Below are 20,138 nucleotides of genomic sequence, written 5' to 3'. Positions count from 1 at the left end.
CTACAGAAGCTAATGCAACAATGTAAATCAACTACACTTCAATAAAAAATTAATTAAAAGATAAAGTGTCTCAGAAAATGTCCAAAAGAACAGAAGTAAGATGTGTAACTTCTAAACTAAGTGTAAGAGAAAAATGGAATGACCAAAATTCCAAACAAGGCAAGGAAGGTGAGAAAAAGAAATATAGCAAAAAGAAATATAGTACAGAAAGTACCTAATAAATCCAAACACATTAGGAACTGCAATCAATGTAGATAGTCTAAATCTACAGGAGTCCATACAGTGCACAAGCCGTACGTCACAACTGAGCATTTGAAATGGGGATGGTCTGAACTGAGGCGTGCTGTTAGTGTGAAATGCACCCCAAAATTTGGAGACCTGGGATTTTTGAAAAAGTAAAATACTGCTTATATTGATTCTTTTTTGCGGTGATAACATTTTGGATATGTTGTTAATAAAACATGTTATTAAAATGAATTTCACCATTTTGTTCATCTTTTGATTGTGGCTGCTAGAAAAATTTAAATTAGAGAGATGGCACACTTTACATTGCTATTGGACAGCATCAGTTGGACAATGTGGGGCAGAGTGTGTGCTGTCATGCCCAGCTTTTTGCAACTCTCTGGACTGTAGCCCACCAGGCTCCTCTGTCCATGGGATTTCCCAGACAAGAACACTGGAGTGGGTCTCCATTCCCTCCTCCAGGGGATCAGTACAATACTTGAATTAAAAGACAAATATTTTCTGGCTGGCTAAGAAAAAATTAAAATCCAGAAACATATTGCTTGCATTTAGACTTACACAATATAACAAGTTGCCATTAAAGGATGTCAACAGCCAGAAAGAGAGTTTGTTTAAGTCTATTATTATTGGATGGCATACTTTTTTTTTTTTTTTTTTGGCTGGGCAATGCAGTATGTGGATTCTTAGTTCCGCAACGAGGCATGGAACCTGCCCCCCTGCAGAGAAAGCACAGAGTTGTAACCCCTGGACCACCAAGGAAATCCTGAACTGCATAGACTTTAATGTAGGAAGGCTTACTAGGTATAACTAAGTCTGTCATGAAAATATGACAGTTCTAAATGTGTATGCACTTAGTAACGGTATCACAATAAGTAAAGCAAGAATCGACAGAAGTACTCAAACATGTATCTAGTATGAATTAAAATGTGCTGTTGATGTAAAATGCTCCAAAGAATTTGAAGACCTGAAATAGAGGGTGGGGTATCTAAAATACCTTACATTAGGTAACTACATCACCAAAGTGGGAGATTTTTACAGCATCCTTCTTAGCAACTGATACTCCAGCCAGACAAAAAGTGAGGATATACCACAGAAGATGAAAACTAACTTCAAAAAAATACACGCACTCCAGTGTTCATAGCAGCACCACAGACATAACCAAGACATGGCAGCAACCTAAATGTTGACAGATGAATGGTTAAAGATGTGGTACATAGGCACAGTAGAATATTACTCGGCTGTAAAAAAGGTGAGATAATGCCATGTGCAGCAACATGGGGGGACCTAGAGATGATCATATTGAGTGGACTAAGTCAGAGAAAGACAAATACCACATGTATCACTTACCTGTGTGTTTTATTGATTTGGCTGTGCTAGGTCTCAGTTGTGGCTCATGGGATCATGGATCTTTAGTTGCAGTGTGCAAACTCTTATTTGTAGCATGTGGAATCTAGTTCCCTGATCAGGGACTGACCCCAGCCTCCTGCATTGGAAGTTCCAAGTCTTAGCCACTGGACCAGCAGGGAAGTCCCATGGAATTAAAAAAAAAAAAAGATTCAAATGAACTTATTTACAGAACAGAAATAGACTCACATAGAAAGCAAATTTATGCTTACCAAAGGGGAAAGGGAGGGAGGGATAAATCGGAAATCAGGGATTAACAGATATGCACTACTATATATAAAATAGATGATCAATATGGACCTATTTATAGCACAGAAAACTGTATTCAGTATCTTGTAATTACCTCAATGGAAAAGAATCTGAAAAAGAATATCTCTCTATATATATATGTAACTGAATCACTTTGCTGTATACTGGAAACATTGTAAATCAATTCTACTTCAATTTAAAAATAGTAATGATCTGGATTTGAACAACACAGTAAACAAGCTTGATCGTGAAACATGCACAGACCCTCTGAAAAATACACAACAAATATTTGAGGAATGTCAAATGGTGTAGCCACAATGGAAACACAGCGCGGCGATTCCTCAAAAAATTTAAATGGCCAGTATTTAGTGTTTTGAAAAGAAGAAACATGATCAACTTCAAATTAGAAATATTATCAATGAGAAAGAGGACCTAATTACAGAGACTGCAGATGCTGAGGAAACGTTAAGAAAATATAGAAGCTTCCTTGGTAGCTCAATGGTAAAGGATCATCCTGCCAGTGCAGGAAACAGGTTCCATCCCTGGTCCTGGAAGATCTCCACAAGCCCCGGAGCAACTGAGCCCAAATGCCACAACTCCAGAGCCTGTGCTCTGGAGTCCAAGAGCTGCAACTACGGAAGCCGGCATAGAGAGGCCACTCCAGTGAGAACCCTGTGCGCCACAACTGCAGAGTGACCTCTGCTCTTTGCAGCTAAAGAAAAGCCTGCACACAGTAACAAAGACCCAGCACAGCCAAAAAAATTTTTTTAAATTAAATTAAAAAGTATCAGTGAGAAAGGGGACATATTGAGGCTGCAGAGGTTGAAGAAGCATTAAGACATAGAGAATGATGAACATTTTATTCACCAATATAACATCTATTCATCCATCACTGAGAAAATGTAGATAAAATATCCACATTTCTAGAAAAATGTAACTTAACCCAGATCACTAAAAAACACATCTAAAGAATTGAAATAAAGCAGAGGCATCACTTTGCCAACAAAGGTCCGTAAAGTCAAAGCTGTGGTTTTCCCAGTAGCCAAGTACAGATGTGAGAGTTGGACCATAAAGAAGGCTGAGTGCCGAAGAATTGACGCTTTCAAACTGTGGTGTTGGAGAAGACTCTTGAGAATCCCTTGGACTGCAAAGAGATCAAACCAGTCAATCCTAAAGGAAATCAACCCTGAATAGTCATTGGAAGGACTGATGCTGAAGCTGAAGCTCCAATACTTTGGCCATTTAATGCAAAGAGCTGACTCATTGGAAAATACCCTGATGCTGGAAAAGATTGAGGGCAGGAAGAGAAGGGAGTGACAGAGGATGAGATGGTTGGAAGGCATCACCAACTCAATGGACATGAGTTTGAGCAAACTATGGGAGAGAGTGAAGGACAGAGAAGCCTGATGTGCTGTAGTTCATGGGGTCACAAAGAATCGGACATGACTTAGCAACTGAACAACAACGAAGAATTGAAAGCTCATTAAAGACATTGAATAATAACCTAGAAGAGGCTGGAGTCCTGTTCCCCGTTGCAGAGAGACTGCAGGTCCCCGAAGAGGAAATGACTCAATGGTGTCTCTGGGCCACAGAGACACAGAGCGCCTCAAAGAGTTTCCTGTACCTAAACCCAGCCTGAATACCGGCCTCCTGAGCAAGGCTCAGGAGTAGCAGAGAATGCACCACTTTAGAGAGACTATAGGGACATAAACCCGGTGGGTGGGTCAGAAGAAGCTGGGCACCATGTGCGTGTGTGGCTTAAGAATCAGACGGTGGGAGGGACATAGGTAAATCTATGGCTGATTCATGTTGACGTTTGGTAGAAACCAACACAATAAAGCAATTATCCTTCCATTAAAAATAAAGAATCAGACAAGATCCCTCCTTCATTCTTTTTTCTTTAATGTTTCTAATTCCTTATTTTTTTTAACTTTTAGTTTTGTATTGGGGTGTAGCCAATTAACAATGTTGTGGTAGTTTCAAGTGAACAGCAAAGGGACTCAGCCTTGATTTTGTCCCTTAAGACTCATTTCTGACTTCTGAGTTCCAAAACTGTAAGATAACCAACTTAGTACGGCCTTAAGCAGCAACAGGAACTAATACAACTAGGATGCATGAGTCCTCCTAGTTGTATTAGTCAACTAGGTCAATACAACTATTGACCACCACCCCCCGCAATAGGGTCATTGTGAGAATTCAGTGAGTTCCTGTGAATTAAAGAAGACTGAATGCCAAATCACTGATGCTTTCAAGTTGTGGTGAACTGACTCAATGGGGAAGACTCTGATGCTGGGAAAGACTGGAGGCAAAAGGAGAAGGGGTCAACAGAGGATTAGATGGTTGTATAGCGTCATCGACTCAATGGACATGAGTTTGCTCAAACTCCGGGACATAGTGAAGGACAGGGAAGCCTGGCGCACTGCAACACATGGGGTCACAAAGAGTCAGACATGAATGACTTCGCGAGTGAAGAACAGCAGTGCACTTAGCACAGTGCCTGGCATGCGGTGCGTGCATTAGTATGACCTATAATTAAGGATCATTATTGTTTTAAGAAAACCAGCTGTGCAGACGTGATGATGAAAGGCAGCTGACACTCAGTCTTCAAGTGGAAGACCATGGAGAGGAGTGGATGCCGGGAGCCAGCGTGAGGAATCCCACCCATGACAAGGTCATGTGGAGAGGCCTGATGGGCAAGTTGAGTCAGGTCTCGAGGGGTCCTCTGTCTGAGCATCTACCCCGAAACCAAAATCAGTCTGTTTACTGTCTGCTCTACTATATTCTTCTGACACTCTCTGGAAAAAGTTAACTCAGGGCTTCAGTCTTCTGCATTTGAAAGGAGTGTTTCAGTTCAAACCCCCTCTGATAACTCTCTAACTTGCCTAACAGGTTCCCCTGGACTTTTTACAACTTGTGAATTGGTTACAGCCCCTCAACCTTGAGAGGCACAAAGCTTAAAGCATCTTAAAGATACAGAGCCTTTTCTAAGAGCTAAAAATTATATTGGTGATGGGATTTCACTGTTGACTCAATGATTGCTGCCAGGCCTCCATATTCTTTGTCTTTTAGGCACCTGGGAGGATATTAATCAATGTAATTGGGATATAGAAAAAGGTATATAGTAGTTTTGATGTTATCAACACTAGACTTTTCAGTTAATTACTTTTGTTATAAATTACTGTACTCCTTTTACTTGTTATAAATTGCTGTATCTTTGCGATGTAAGAATGTAACTTTATTTAGTGTTTTCTGAGAGAGGCCCCAGACTTTGTGAAAAACAACACAAATAAGTCTTCTGGTTAACAAACCCTTATCAGAAAAGGGCCATAAAATGTTAATTGGCCCTCTGGCCGGAAGATGATGTAAATCACCTAAGACTTGTGTATACAACTAGATATGAAGAGAGAAAAACCTGGTTTTGATAAGAGTCTGGGCTGCTAACGCTGCATAACTGTATTACCCATTGATCCTGATGTACAAAAAAAGGTATGAAAGGCCTTTCTGGACAATAGAGGTTGGGCCAGTCACTGGACTGGTTTCCCCGTGTCTCCTCTTTACTCTAATTTCTGGCTGAATTCCCATCTGGGGTGTGGAGGCTCGCCATGTCTACTTACTTGTCCCGGCTTTTAAGATCCACGTGAGGGGGAGCCCAAGGTGGGGCACCCCCCACTATTCAAGAGGACGCTGGTGGCCTAACATAGATGGTGCAAGTTCCTTGTCTTGGAACGTTATTGGTTTTCCATGTAAACCAAGTTATTCAGCCTCTTTTCTCCACTAAATTTACCCACTATACTATTTCTTCCTAATCTCCTTTAATATTTCTAAATAAATAAGTTTTTTCCTTGCCTACGCTGTTCACCCTTCGAATTCCCTGGATCCATTGGGGCTTGACCCCGGCAAGTGGAGTCTGGTGAGCTGACGTCCACTCCACAGAGGGCAGCTGCTATCCAACCTGGGTTGCCGTCACAGCCCCCAAGTTGCCAAGAAATCTCGATTTGTCCTGTGCAAAGTTTCATAACCTTTAAACACTGGCTACTAAGTGCTGTTTGAAAAACACACTCAGTGATTAGACGTGATCTTACATCTACAGACGTAAGATCACCTTATGTAATAACTGAAAAGAATCGGAAAAAAATTTTTTTTGAAGTTTTGATACTTTATTTTTGTTTGTTTGGGCCACATGGCATGCAGGTTCTTCCCCAGTCATGCAGGTTCTGTTTCTTGGAGACAATGCATCTCAGTGTTTGTATGCCATAGTAACGCAGCAGGGAGGGGCATAGGGTCATCAAAGGAAAGTAGGAAGCAATTTAATTGCTATGATTTTTCCTTCTATTACCTCTGGATCCTGGCAAGTGATGGGGAGAAGGAGAAGAGTTTTCTGTTCCAGGGCTGGGGGTCGGGGGTTGTATTGAGTGAAGACAGGAGACTTTGGGTATTGAGAAAGTATTGGGGCGAGGAGAGGGTGAAATCGGAAAAGATATCGGTGGTGTTAGCGGAAGTCAAGTAGATAGGCTTCTAAGAAGTTGTAAATAGGTCACTGGCCTGGGCTGGGGGCTTCCTGCTCCCGCACTTTATCTGAAATCAAAGCCCCTCCCAAAGGTGATCTTAGGAGGCTAAACTCTGTAGAGGTTCCATCCCCAGGCAGATGTTGGTGGCTGCTGGTGACTTTGATGAGTCCCCCTCATACACACACGCACACACCCCAGCCTTCTCATCAAAGCCACGGAAACAGAAAGACCACGAAGAGAGTAAAGGAAACTCCAGCATGGGTGGAGGCTGGGCCCCTGGGGCTGTTTCTCCTCCCACCAGCCCAGCCAGGGAGGCATGAAGCTGGGTGCCCTTGGTGTGGGCAGAGTGGGGTGGGGGAGGCATCTGAGCCTTGGTCGCTGCATCTGGAAAGTGGGGGCAACAGCAACTCCTGCCCAGAGGTGCAGATGAAGATGTGACTTGCCACCTGTGGCTGATTCACGTTGATGTTTGACAGAAAACAACAAAATTCTGTAAAGAAATTATCCTTCATTTAAAAAATAAATTTAAAAGATGTGACTTGCACAAGATGTCTGGGGCAGGGGACATGCCAGACAGATGCTCTCCTTAATATCTCTAAATGACACTCATGTACTTATGGATCTCTTCCTGCATACCAGGCACCATACCAAGTGGCTTTTTTCCTCATCTAATTTTAAAATTCACTGTTTCTTTCTTTTTTAAAAAAAATTTATTTATTTGGCTGCACTGGGTCTTAGTTGTGGCATGAGGGATATTTAGTTTCAGCACTCAAACTCTCAGTTGCAGTATGTGGGATCTAGTTCCCTGACCAGGGCTTGAATCGGGGCCCCCTGCATTGGGAGTTGCAGAGTCTTAGCCATTGGACCAGGAAAGTCTCTCCTCATCTGATTTCATCTTTACAATAAGCCCAGGAGGTGAGAATCCTTGTTACCTAGTATTTCACAGATGAGGAAACTGGGCATGGAGAGGTGATGGGGTTTGCTCCTGTGTCACATGGCCAGGAAATGACAGAGTAGACTTGGAACCCAAGACCATCAGATGGCAAAGCCGGTTCCCTTCCCCCCTTTACCAGGCAACTGTGTCAACAATAACAAGAGTGAGTCATTCTCTGGGGTCTGAGCTGTGATCCTAGGGTCCAGGGAAACCTTGCTTCCTGGGTCCATGCTCATTTGCATGAAACATCAGGTCTGTAAGCATATCATTACCTGTCCCTCCCCACACTCTTGGATGCCCTGTTACCCCAAGCTCCCAGCTGGCTGGGTAGAGTGCCAGTCTGTGCTGAATGTCGGCAAGAAGGGTACTGAAGTGTGTAGCCTCTGCTTTCTCAGGAACTGTGGATTTGAGGCGAGAGCACACCTGGGCACCAGGTCTCTGGCTTCCCTGCTAAACCTCCTGCATGGAGTTGGGTCAGCTGGGTTCAGAGTTCTCAGCTGTAAAAGTGACCTCTGTGGGTCATTCCATCTGTCCCTGGGCCTCCATGAGCCACCTGCCCCTTAAGAACTAGACAGACCAGCTGCGACGTTCAGCATTTATTTCCAAGGCCAGCGGTCCAAGGGCTACAGACTAAGTCTGGTCCTCACCCCAGGATGTGAGGTGGCTGGCTGTGGCTGGCTATGTGTGTTTGTCATTGTGAGGCTGCGAGTATGTGTGATGGGTGTGACTGTGATGCAGCATGTGGAAGTCTGACATGGAAGCATCGCATCCCATGTGTCATACGTGGTGTGACTGTACGGCCCAGTGGGGGTGACGGGCTGTGATGATGACTTGTGTGTGACTGTGTGGTACATGGTTGTAATGCAGTGTCTGTGACTGAGGGTTTGCTCTGCCGTCTAGGACTTCCAGGTTGTGTGGGAATCTGATGTTTGGTGTGTATGCGTCTAAGGTTGTCAAGGAGTGGCTGAGCTTGTGATTCTCTGGGATGCTGCAGCTGCGATGACAGTGGATTTCTCTCACTTTTGCTACCTTTTCTTTCTCTTTCCTTTCACTCTTCATTTCCACCTTTTCTTTCTTTTTCTATAAATCCATCTTTCTTTCCTTCACCCTTCCTTTTTTCTACCTTTCTTTCACCTTTTCTTCCTTCCTTTCCACCTTTATTTCTTTTTTGTCTTTATCTAACCATCTTTCTCTTCTTTCACCTTTTCTTTCTTTCCACCTGTCTTTCATTTTTCCTCCCTTCTCCCCCTTGCTTCTCTCACTCTCTTTCTCTTTTTTTCTTTTTCTCCCTTGAAACATCTTCTAAGTGCCTGTGCAGCAGCCTCTGGCTTGGGTGCTGAAACAGCAGTGCTGGGTGTCAGCCAACCTGTGGATGATATACACCGGGAGCCAGAAACGAACCACAGAGGGAAAATTTACACCATGGAAATGGGTGTCCCCTCCTGGGACAGCTGTTTGTTGAACACCTCCCAGCATGTCCCTACGCCTGTTTCTCTGAGGGTAGCTTCGTGGCCAGGCTGTGGTGTGGCCGCAAGCCCCATGGGTGGAACTTGGGTCATGACTATGACCATGGGTAGGGCTGGGCTGGGCTGGGCTCTCCAAGGTGGGTGAGTCTTGATGATAAATCCTCTCCACCTCCCCACCAGAGTCCGCCCACACTTGTGAGAGGGTAGAGGGTGTTAAGAAATTTTCTGTTCTCAGGCAACTCCCCGGACCCCCATGTCCCACTTTAATCTGAATCAAAAGTATAAATACAATTTCCTGTCTTAGCCAACCACCACCACCATCACCATGTCCCTTAGATCTGAATCGGGAGTATAAATAGCCACCCCTCACCCCTTCCTGAATATCAAGATCAGCTTTAGCCCCTGCCTGGGGGCTAACAGACCCCCCAGTGTTGTCCAGGCAGGGCCTGCAGTCTCCTTTGATCCTTCAGAGGTGCCTGCTGGTTCTTGGGGCAGCTGCATTCTCGCTAGTCCTCACTGAACTCACCACCTGTCAACTTTGGGTGTCCCCCAGAGGCATCCTCTGAGGTCTCTTACTTGTCGGAGACGTAGGTTGGATTAGCCCCGACCATGTCCTTCACACCATGAAGGCCCCGAATTAGGAGCGTGTGCTGTGGTGGGCTTGGATCGCGCACTCGCCTGGCATAGGTACCACCACCTCGTCCCCCACGTCCAGGTGGACCACTCCGCCCAGGAAGCTGCTGTCCCACCACACCTGGGAGCCGTCTGCTCGCCCGCACCGCGACCGCCGGTTGACCAGCAGCTCCACCTCCTCGGGGTAGCTGGCGGTGCGCTTGTAGAGCCCGTGGGTGATGGGCAGGCAGCCGGTCAATCCCTGGGAGCAGCCCGTACCACCCAGCTGCACCTTGGAGTAGATGTAGTAGTAGCCGGCCTGGGCGACCACCAGGGCCCCATCCCGGTAGCTAAGGCCCCTCAAGAAGGCCAGGCCCAGTTTCGTCTCCCACCGCAGCGGGCCTTCCTTGCCAGTCCGGCTGAAGTCGGCCCCTGTGGAGGGAGACAGAGCAGGGCTGGTGAGCGCACGTTTCCTGCTCGCAGTGGGACCCCGGGCCAGGCGCCAGCCCTCTCTGAGCGCCACCTTGCTCTGTGCTGGGCTTTAAATGTGTGCACTCACTTCATCCGCACTTTACAGGCAGGGGAACTGGAGCACAGTAAGTGGCAAAATAACTTGCTTATCCTCCATCTTAATGCTTTCACCCCCTTCTTGCAGGCGGGGAAACCAAGGCACAGAGCAATGGATTCGCCCAAACCGTCAGAAATTGTTAAGTGGCAGAACTAAGGATTTAAGCAAAACACATCATGGCCCAGCAGGTTATAACCTCTGTACGCCTCAGTCTCCCTCTCTGGAAAATGGAGTGATGAATAGTCCTGGCTAAGGATCGAATGAATGAAGAGGTGGAAAGCCCATCACAGTGTGAGCCAGAAAGTAAGCACCCTACAAGGGTTTATTCAATAAATGAAATTAGAAATTCGTGGACTCAGGCAGTGTCTGTGCTCTGGGCAGCTTTGAAGAACTAATGAATAAAGGAGTACTCAGCCACCACTGGGGGGTCTGTCTGGTTGCCCCAAGACCCACTGAACCCTCTTACCCCTGCCAGGACTTGAGTGCCCCTCACCTGTGAGGTGTGCTGCTGGTTTGTCTTGCTTGGGCTTCTGCTCTGGAGAGAGAGAATCAGAGGTCAGAGGTGAAGGTCGTGGTGGGGGGTAAAGGGCCAGCCTCCAGAGGGGTCACCTAGTCCACCTCCTGGTGTCAACCTCACCCTTTCCGGAATGACCCAAACTTCTGCTTCTCCGGCCTGGGGGAGGGGCTTCCGTGGGGCTTGGGCCAGTTGTGCAAATTGCATTGGGCAATGGACTGAGGGGGTGGGGGCAGCATGGGAACCATACCGTCCCCTCCTGGGCGCGGGTTGTGGGGGGCGGGCAGAGGAAGCAGGACCCTGACTCACCTTGCAGCAGCTGCTCCCAGTGTTTTGCACTTTTGTCCTAAAAGTACAGAGCAGCCTTGTGGTGAATATCTGTGGGGCCCATGCCCTGGTGTCACTCAGACCCATGGCCAAGAGGCACACACAGACCACGGGCACAGACATCACCCTCCGTCGACTCCAAGGCCACTTGCACGCCCCACCCCTACTCCCTGCCACCCAGCAGGCTCTTAACCAGCCAGGACCTCAGTTTTCCCCTCTTGTAAATGGACACATGGAAAATGCCTGGTTTGAATTCCCATGTGAAAAGTGTAATACAATGCCTGGCACAGAGCAAGTGCTATAGAAGTGTTTATTACATAAGTGCTAGGGAGCTCAGTCCCTGGAACAGGAAATGGCAACCCACTGGAGAAGGCAATGGCAATCCCTGGAGAAGAAAATGGCAACCCACTCCAGTATTCTTGCCTGGAGAATTCCAGGGCCTGGCAGGCTTCCATCTATGGGGTCACAGAGTCAGACAGGACTGAAGTGACTTAGCACACACACACACAGAAGATACACAGTCATCTGAATGGCTGGACACTTGTACATAAATGCAAACATGTGAATACAGACACATGGACACAGACCTGGACTCACTGACAAGACACACATGGAGGCAGATACATGGGTGCAGGGTTTATGGATTCACTTGGGTCTGCACATACAGAGACCCATTAACAAAGACACACAACATCAATACACAGGCTTGGACGAGTGAGAAGTGGCTGTGTTGGTACACGTGTATGGGATAGCAGCACAGGTCCAAGTGGGCCTGTGGCCATCATGTCCAGCCATGAGCAGAGAAAGGACCCGGAAACAAAAAAGGCCGAGACTGCATGGGCAGGGCATGGGACACAGAGACCTACAGGTGTGGCCGAGACATCCGCGGTCATAGGAAACGGATGCAGAGAGGCATGCTCACAGACTGAGACAAGTGGCTTAGTGACAGCCCCGATAGTGGTGATCAGGGTACTGCTGGTAATGACTAGCTAGGTCAGGGGCTTCCACGGTGGTCCAGTGGTTAAGACTCTGAACTTCCAATTTAAGGGCGAAGGTCTGACCCCACTGCTGTGCAACATGGCCAAAAAAATTTTTTTTAAATTAAAATATTTTTAAAAGTGGTCAAACTGAGGAATCAGATAAATATTTTAAACAAACAACTAGCCATGTCAGGATGGCGGTTCTGGGGGATACAGACAACACAACTGTTTTATAAAACATTAAGCTTCCTAGAGGTATGTGTGCCTAGTTGCTTCAGTTGTGTCTGACTCTTTGCAACCCCATGGACTGCAGCCCACCAGGCTCCTCTGTCCATGGGATTCTCCAGGCGAGAATACTGGAGTGGGTTGCCATTGCCTCCTCCAAGGGATCCTCCCAACGCAGGGATCAAAACTGAATGTCCTGTGTCTCTTGCGCTGGCAGGTGGATTCTTTATCACTGAGCCGGCTCAGAAGTCTGCTCCTAAACACCTAGGTTTCGTTAGTTCCCATCACTAGAAGTGCTGGGGTCCAGCCCCGGTGGATCCAGGGAATTCGAAGGTGGGGATGGAGTCGGCGTCTTTGGAAAAATACATATTTAATCACAGATCTAGAGAGATTAGAAATGGATAGTGTAGTAGGAAGATTAGTGGAGAAAAAGAGGCTGAATAACTTGGATTACGTGGAATAGCATCCATGCTCCAGATGGGAATTCAGCCAGAAAAACAGGAGCAAGAAAGAAGCGACATGGGGGAATCAGTCTTTCCGGAAACTGATCCGATTTCTTTATTTTTGGGTTTGCTTATATACCTTTTGTTACACATAGGGATGAATACAGTGTCACGCAGGAGTCAGCAGTCCTGACCTTTATCAAAATCAGGTGCTTCACATAAATGTATAAAAAAGGTACATCATCTTCTGGCCATGAGTGAGACCTGCTGACATTTTATGATCCTTTCTTTCTGATAACCAAAAAACTTATTTTTTTCCAAGTGTGTTTTTTCTTAAACCAGGCACCACCCTCCAAATAAAGTTGCATTCCTATAGGGTGAGGGTGTAGTGAGTTACAATCAAGAAAGGAATTTATTTAACCCAAGGTTAACATGATTACTCTTAAAGGTTAATACTTATTTCTCCTATATGTTTAAAGGTTAATATTTATTTCTCCTATATGCTAGTTATATTCATTATAAGGGCAGGGAATATGGAGATTTAGCAGCAAACATCAACCCAACAAATGAAAATCCTTTCACCAATGCTCCCCTTAAGATCTGTTTAGTCTTAAGATAGTGATAAAGTAACATTTTTACATAACAAGGACACAGTGATTTATAACAAAGTACAGTGATCTATTACAAAAGAGAAAAATTCATTAACTCCAAAAGTCTAGTATTGCTAACCTTAAAAACTACTATATTTCCTTTTCTATATTCCAAATACATTGATTAATACATTCCCAGGTGCCTAAGTATATGGAGGCCTGGCGGCAATCATTGACTCAACAAGAAGAAAAAGCCCTATGCTAATTAAGACTCTCAAAATACTCCAAAACTCTCTGTGCTGTTTATGGTTAAGAGGTAGTAAACAATCATGTGGCAGGAGTATGGATAATCCTGTCAAACAAGCTAGTCTGTCAGCAGAGAGGTTTGACCTGAGACATCCTTGTCCCACCCAGAGCAGGGAATTAGCAGCAATTATTGACACAACAAATGAAAAACCCTTCACCAATATAATTCTTAACCAACCCACTATACTAATAATTTCTAATTCCCCAAAACAATTTGCCTTTAGTAAGTCTAAAACATCTCGTGCCTCTCAGATTGGGAGGCTGTAAACAATCACACGTGGCCGGACGAACCTATACAGGTGGGCTAGATAACCTTCAGAGGAGTCTGTAAGCTGAAACACTCTTGTCACGCCCAGGAATTTTTATTGCCTTGGAGCTGCGCGTTTACTCCTTCTCTGAGAGAAACGGTTATGGGGGAGAGCCCCCCGTAAAGTCAGAGGCGTGGGTGAGAGCATAAAACAGACTCTGGTTTTGGGGTTAGATGCTCGGGAACAGGGGGTTTCCTGAGGCTTGATCACACCTTTGTGTATGCCAAGCCTCCTTCCTCATGACCTTTTCTATGGGCGGAGTTCCTCACGCTGGCTCCCAGCAAGAAGAAATTATAATTATGTGATGCCATTGCAGTATTTATATACAAATCAATATGCTGTACACCTTAAACTTACACAATATGCTATGTCAATTATATCTCAATTTTAAAAAAAGTCAGTTCCCATTTATTGAATGGCTTCCTTGGTGGCTCAGATGGTAAAGTGTCTGCCTACAATGCGGGAGACCTGGGTTCAATCCCTGGAGAAGGAAATGGCAACCCACTCCAGTATTCTTGCCTGGAAAATCCCATGGATGAGGAACCTGGTAGGCTACAGTTCGTGGGGTCTCAGAGTCGGACATGACTGAGCGACTTCACTTCACTTTGCCTGTGCCACACACACAATATTCTGTTTTATTCCCTATGGAGACTCTTATTATCATGCCCATTTCATGGATGAGGAAACTGAGGTTCCAGAGGTGAATTAGCTTGCCTGGGACTGTTCTTAGTCTGTCCTCCATCTTTGCACACACACGTACAGATGCTCAGTGACATTGGCTTGGAGATCCCCACCCCACCCCAGTGGTGCTTACCTGCAGGGGGCTGCTAACCGCCTCTAGGCGCCAGTGCAGCTGCAGCAGGAACCAGCCCTGGACAGCCAGTCCGGCCACCAACAACAGCAGCACGAGGCCCAGTCCCAGCTGGGCAGCACTGCAGGGCTGTCTCCTGCGGCTGTGCCCCAGCCTCCTGAATGGGATGTCTGTCTGTCCATCCACCGCGAACACTGAGGGCCTTGCAACTGTCTCTTCCATGCCTGAGTGGACGAGGCCCCAAGATGCTTTGGGTCTGGCTGGCCTGGGTGAATCCTTCAGGCCAGGAGGGAGGAAACCACGATTGCCCAACACGCCTGGGCTTCTCACACTGCCAGCAGGCACTCGTGGGTCCTGGGGCTGCGTTTAGAGCTGGGGCTCGGCCCCTCCCCTTCCCCCACATGCCCTCCTCTCCTTCCTGTCTTCTCCCCAGCCCCAGGCTGGCCCCATCTCACTCACACTCAGAGCCTCTCACACTTTTCAGAGGCATCTGGAGACGTGACTCAGGTGGGGATGGGAGACAAAAAGCCCCAGCTTTCCCTTCTGATGGCATCAACCACAGGGTTGCCAAGGGTTTGCTGAGCACCTCGGCATCATTCACTTGGTCACCAAATGTTTGCTAAGCACCTCCTATGTCCCAAGTACTGTTCTAGGTTTGGGGGCACAGCAAGAGAGACAGATGTCCGTGGTCTTAAAGCACTCCTATTCTAGTGGAGTGAGAAAGACCAGCGTAGTAAGAAAATACTATAGAGTGCTTGAAATGGTAATACAGCGATGGGAAATGCCCACAAAGAGTGGTTTGTGTGTGTCCCTGTGCGTGGGTGTGATTATGTGTGTGCACGAGTGTGTGGATGCGTGTGTGTAGCTGCAAGTGTGCACCTATGTGTGTAGTGGATGCATGCAGATGTGTGCGGGTGCATGTGCATGCCCGTGCTTGAGTGCTTGTGTGTCTGTACACACTCCTGTGTGCACGCATGCAAGTTTGTGTGTGTGTGTGTGGTTTGTTTTTAAGTATTTATTTATTTATTTGGCTGTGCTGGGTCTTAGTTGAAGCATGTGGGCTCTTTGATCTTCGTTGCGGCATTCGGGATCTTTAGTTGTGGCATGCGACCTCTTAGTTGCAGCATGTGGGATCTAGTTCCCTGTCCAGGGATCAAACCCAGGCCCCCTGCATTCAGAGTGGAGTCTTAGCCAGTGGACCACCAGTGAAGTCCCACTGAAACTCACAGTCAGAGGGTGGAGCTACTGTCCACTCAGCTGACTAAAGCCAAGTCCTGGGAGTCCTCCTGGACCTCTCCTCCATCCTGTCATGACGTTCCACCCTCAGCAAGCCCTATGGATTCAACCTCTGAACCAGATCCCAAATCCAGCCACCCATTTCCATACCCACTGCTACCATCCTAAGTGCTATAGACTCTTTGTTCCCCAGCCCCTACATTGATATGTGAATACCTCCAACGTGATAGTACTTAGAGGTGGAGCCTTGGGGAAAGGCTAGGGCACAAAGTTGGAGCCCTCCTGAACGGGATTAGTGCCTTTATAAGGGGAGTTGTAAGAGATTTGCTCTGTCTCCCTCTCTGCTGTGTGGGGACAGAGAGGGATGGAGGGCAGGCCAGGAAGAGGGCTTGCTTTGGAACTCAGCCATGCAGGCACCCTGGTCTCAGACTTCCAGCCTCTAGAACTGTGAGAAATAGATGTCTGTTGTTTAAGCCACTCAGTCTAGGGTAGCTTGTTATAGCAGCCCCAGCAGACTAAAACACTAAGGGACCCATCAGTTTTTGCTTGGACTGGTACAGTAGCTTCCCATCTGGATACACTGCTGTACCTCGTGCCATCTTATGATTCATTCTCAACCTTCAAGCTAGTATGGCCTTGCTTATTTGTTTCTTTTTTTATTTTATTGTTGTAAATTCACACAACATAAAATGAACTGTTTATTTATATTAAATTTTTTTTTTTGACCTTGCTGGGTGCTCCCTGTGGCTTCTCTAGCTGCGGCTCTTGGGCTCAGTAATTGTGCACAGGGCTCTCTAGTTGCTGCTTGAGGGCTTAGCTGCCCTGAGGCCTTAGTTTCCTGACCAGGGATTGAACCTGTGTCCCCTGCAATGGAAGGCAGATTCTCAACCACTGGACCACCAGGGAAGTCCCAAAATGAATCATTTTAAAGCAAGTAACTCAAGTGCTATTTAGTACATTTACAGTGTTGTACAACACTAGCTAGTTCAAAAGCATTTCAGTGTCTCAAAGGTAAACCTTATAACCATCAAGAAGTCATTCCCAAACTCCCCCATCCCCAGACCCTGGCAACTATGAGTCCACTTTCCTGCTCTATGGATTGACCTGTGTTGGACATTTCAAAAAAAAAAAAAGAAACACACACTACGTGGTCTTCTGTGTTTGGCTTCTTTCACTGAGGATAATGTTTCCAAAATTCATTCACACTGCAGTGTGTGTTCAGTGCTTCACTCCTTGTTAAGGCTGAGTAATATTCCAGTCTGTAGATGAACTATATTTTGCTTACCCATTCACCCATTAATGGATATTTACATTATTTCCACCTTTTTGTTATTTTGAAAAATGCTGCTACGAGCATGTGTCTGCATGTGTTTGGGTTCCAGGTCATAATTCTTTTGGGTATATACCTAGGACAGGAACTGCTGGCACCAGCCTTAAAAAGAATTATAGTTTAATTTTTTGGTCACACTATGGGGCATGTGGGATCCTAGCACCCCAACCAGGGATTGAACCCATGCCCCTTGCAGTGCAAACGTGAAGTCTGAACCACTGGACCTCCAGGGAAATCCCCTGGCACCAGCTTTTAAACACTTAAGTCAGCTCTCATCTCTTCCATGTTTGTGTTGTCGTTCAGCCACTAAGTTGCGTCTGATTCTTTGTGACCCCATGGTCCAGTTTCTCAGTCATGTCTGACTCTTTGCCACCCCATGAACCACAGGACACCAGGCCTCCCTGTCTATCACCAACTCCCAGAGTTTACCCAAACTCATGTCTGTTGAGCCAGTGATGCCATCCAACCATCTCATCCTCTGTTACCCACTTCTCCTCTTGCCCTCCATCTTTCCCAGCATCAGGGAGTTTCCAGGAGTCAACCCTTCATATCAGGTGGCCAAAGTATTGGAGCTTCAAATCACCATCAGTCCTTCCAATGAATATTCAGGGTTGATTTCCTTTAGGATTGACTGGTGTGATCTCCTTGCTATCCAAGGGACTCTCAAGAGTCTTCTCCAGCACAACAATTTGAAAGCATCAGTTCTTTGGTACTCTTCCTTCTTTATGGTCCAATTCTCAGTTCAGTTCAGTCGCTCAGTCATGTCTGACTCTTTGCGACCCCATGGATCACAGCACGCCAGGCTCCCCTGTCTATCACCAACTCCCAGAGTCTACTCAAACTCATCTCCATGCAGTCCGTGATGCCATCCAACCATGTCATCCTCTGTCATCCCCTTCTCCTCTTGCCCTCCATCTTTCCCAGCATCAGGGCATTTCCAAAGATTCGACCCTTCATATCGGGTGGCCAAAGTATTGGAGTTTCAGCTTCAACATCAGTCCTTCCAAGGAACGCCCAGGACTGATTTCCTTTAGGATGGACTGGTTGGACCTCCTTGAAGTCCAAGGGACTCTCAAGAGTCTTCTCCCACACCACGTTTAAAAGCATCAATTCTTCTGTGCTCAGCTTTCTTTATAATCCAACTCTCACATCGATACATGACTACTGGAAAAACCATAGCCTTCACTAGATGGACCTTTGTTAACAAAGCAATGTCTCTGCTTTCTAATATGCTGTCTAGGTTGGTCACAACTTTCCTTTCAGGAGTAAGCGTCTTTTAATTTCATGGCTACAATCACCATCTGCAGTGATTTTGGAGTCCCCCAAAATAAAGTCAGCCACTGTTTCCACTGTTCCCCATCTATTTGCCATAAGTGATGGGACCAGATGCCATGATCTTAGTTTTCTGAATGTTGAGCTTTAAGCCAACTTCTTCGCTCTCCTCTTTCACTTTCATCAAGAGGCTCTTTAGTTCTTCTACTTTCTACCATAAGGGTGGTGTCATCTGCATATGTGAGGTTATTGATATTTCTCCTGGCAATCTTGATTCCAGCTTGTGCTTCTTCCAGTCCAGCGTTTCCCATGATGTACTCTGCATAGAAGTTAAATAAGCAGGGTGACAATATACAGACCTGATGTACTCCTTTTCCTATTTGGAACCAGTCTGTTTTTCCATGTCCAGCTCTAACTGTTGCTTCCTGACCTGCATATAGGTTTCTCAAGAGGCAGGTCAGGTGGTCTGGTATTCCCATCTCTTTCAGAATTTCCACACTTTATTGTGATCCACACAGTCAAAGGCTTTGGCATAGTCAATAAAGCAAAAATAGATGTTTTTCTGGAACTCTCTTGCTTTCTCGATGGTCCAGCTGATGTTGGCAATTTGATCTCGGTTCCTCTGCTTTTCTAAAACCAGCTTGAACATCTGGAAGTTCTTTGGAACTCTGCATTCAAATGGGTATATCTTTCCTTTTCTCCTTTGTTTTTCATTTCTCTTCTTCTCACAGCTATTTTTAAGGCCTCCTCAGACAGCCATTTTGCTTTTTTGCATTTCTTGGGGATGGTCTTGATCCCTGTCTCCTGTACAATGTCACAAACCTCCATTCATAGTTCATCAGGTACTCTATCAGATCTGGTCCCTTAAATCTATTTCTCACTTCCATTGTATGATCATAAGGGATTTGATTTAGGTCATACCTGAATGGTCTGGTGGTTTTCCCCATTTTCTTCAATTTAAGTCTGAATTTTGCAATAGGAGTTCATGATCTGAGCCACAGTCAGCTTCTGGTCTTGTTTCTGCTGACTGTACAGAGCTTCTCCATGTTTGGCTGCAAAGAATATAATCAATCTGATTTCAGTGTTGACCATCTGGTGATGTCCATGTGTAGAGTCTTCTCTTGTGTTGTTGGAAGAAGGTTTTTGCTATGACCAGCATGTTCTCTATTACCAGCAGAACTCTATTAGCTTTTGCCCTGCTTCATTCTGTACTCCAAGGCCAAATTTGCCTGTTACTCCAGGTGTTTCTTGACTTCCTACTTTTGCATTCCAGTCCCGTATACTGAAATGGACATGTTTTTTGGGTGTTAGTTCTAAAAGGTCTTGTAGATCTTCATAGAACCATTCAACTTCAGCTTCTTCAGCATTACTGGTCGGGCCATAGACTTGGATTACTGTGATATTGAATGGTTTGCCTTGGAAACAAACAGAGATCATTCTGTTTTTGAGATTGCATCCAAGTACTGCATTTCAGACTCTTGTTGACTATAATGGCTGCTCCACTTCTTCTGAGGGATTCCTACCCATGGTAGTAGATATAATGGCCATCTGAGTTAAATTCGCCCATTCCAGTCCATCTTAGTTCACTGATTCCTAGAATGTCGACGTTCACTCTTGCCATCTCCTGTTTGACCACTTCCAATTTGCCTTGTTGCATGGACCTAACATTCCAGTTCCTATGCAATCTTGTTCTTTATAGCATCAGATCTTGCTTCTATCACCAGTCCCATCCACAACTATGTGATGTTTTTGCTTTCACTCCTTCCCTTCATTCTTTCTGGAGTTATTTCTCCACTGATCTCTAGTGGTATA

General features: G+C 45.8%; 1 protein-coding gene across 1 annotated transcript; it reads right to left on the bottom strand.

Moving 5' to 3' along the window:
- Nucleotides 1-7,919: 7,919 nt before the first annotated feature.
- LOC101116972 (TNF superfamily member 14) lies at nucleotides 7,920-14,821 on the bottom strand. Its single transcript, XM_027970667.3, has 4 exons — nucleotides 14,492-14,821; nucleotides 10,808-10,844; nucleotides 10,478-10,519; nucleotides 7,920-9,848 (listed from the first exon to the last, which is right to left on the bottom strand). The coding sequence occupies exons 1-4, from the start codon at nucleotides 14,708-14,710 to the stop codon at nucleotides 9,442-9,444; spliced, it is 705 nt and encodes a 234-aa protein (XP_027826468.2). The 5' UTR covers nucleotides 14,711-14,821; the 3' UTR covers nucleotides 7,920-9,441.
- Between the last annotated feature and the right edge of the window lie 5,317 nt (nucleotides 14,822-20,138).

The sequence above is a fragment of the Ovis aries genome, chromosome 5 (assembly GCF_016772045.2).
Source record: "Ovis aries strain OAR_USU_Benz2616 breed Rambouillet chromosome 5, ARS-UI_Ramb_v3.0, whole genome shotgun sequence".
In the NCBI taxonomy this organism is placed as follows: Eukaryota; Metazoa; Chordata; class Mammalia; order Artiodactyla; family Bovidae; genus Ovis; species Ovis aries.
This window is presented reverse-complemented; position numbering and strand designations above follow the sequence as displayed.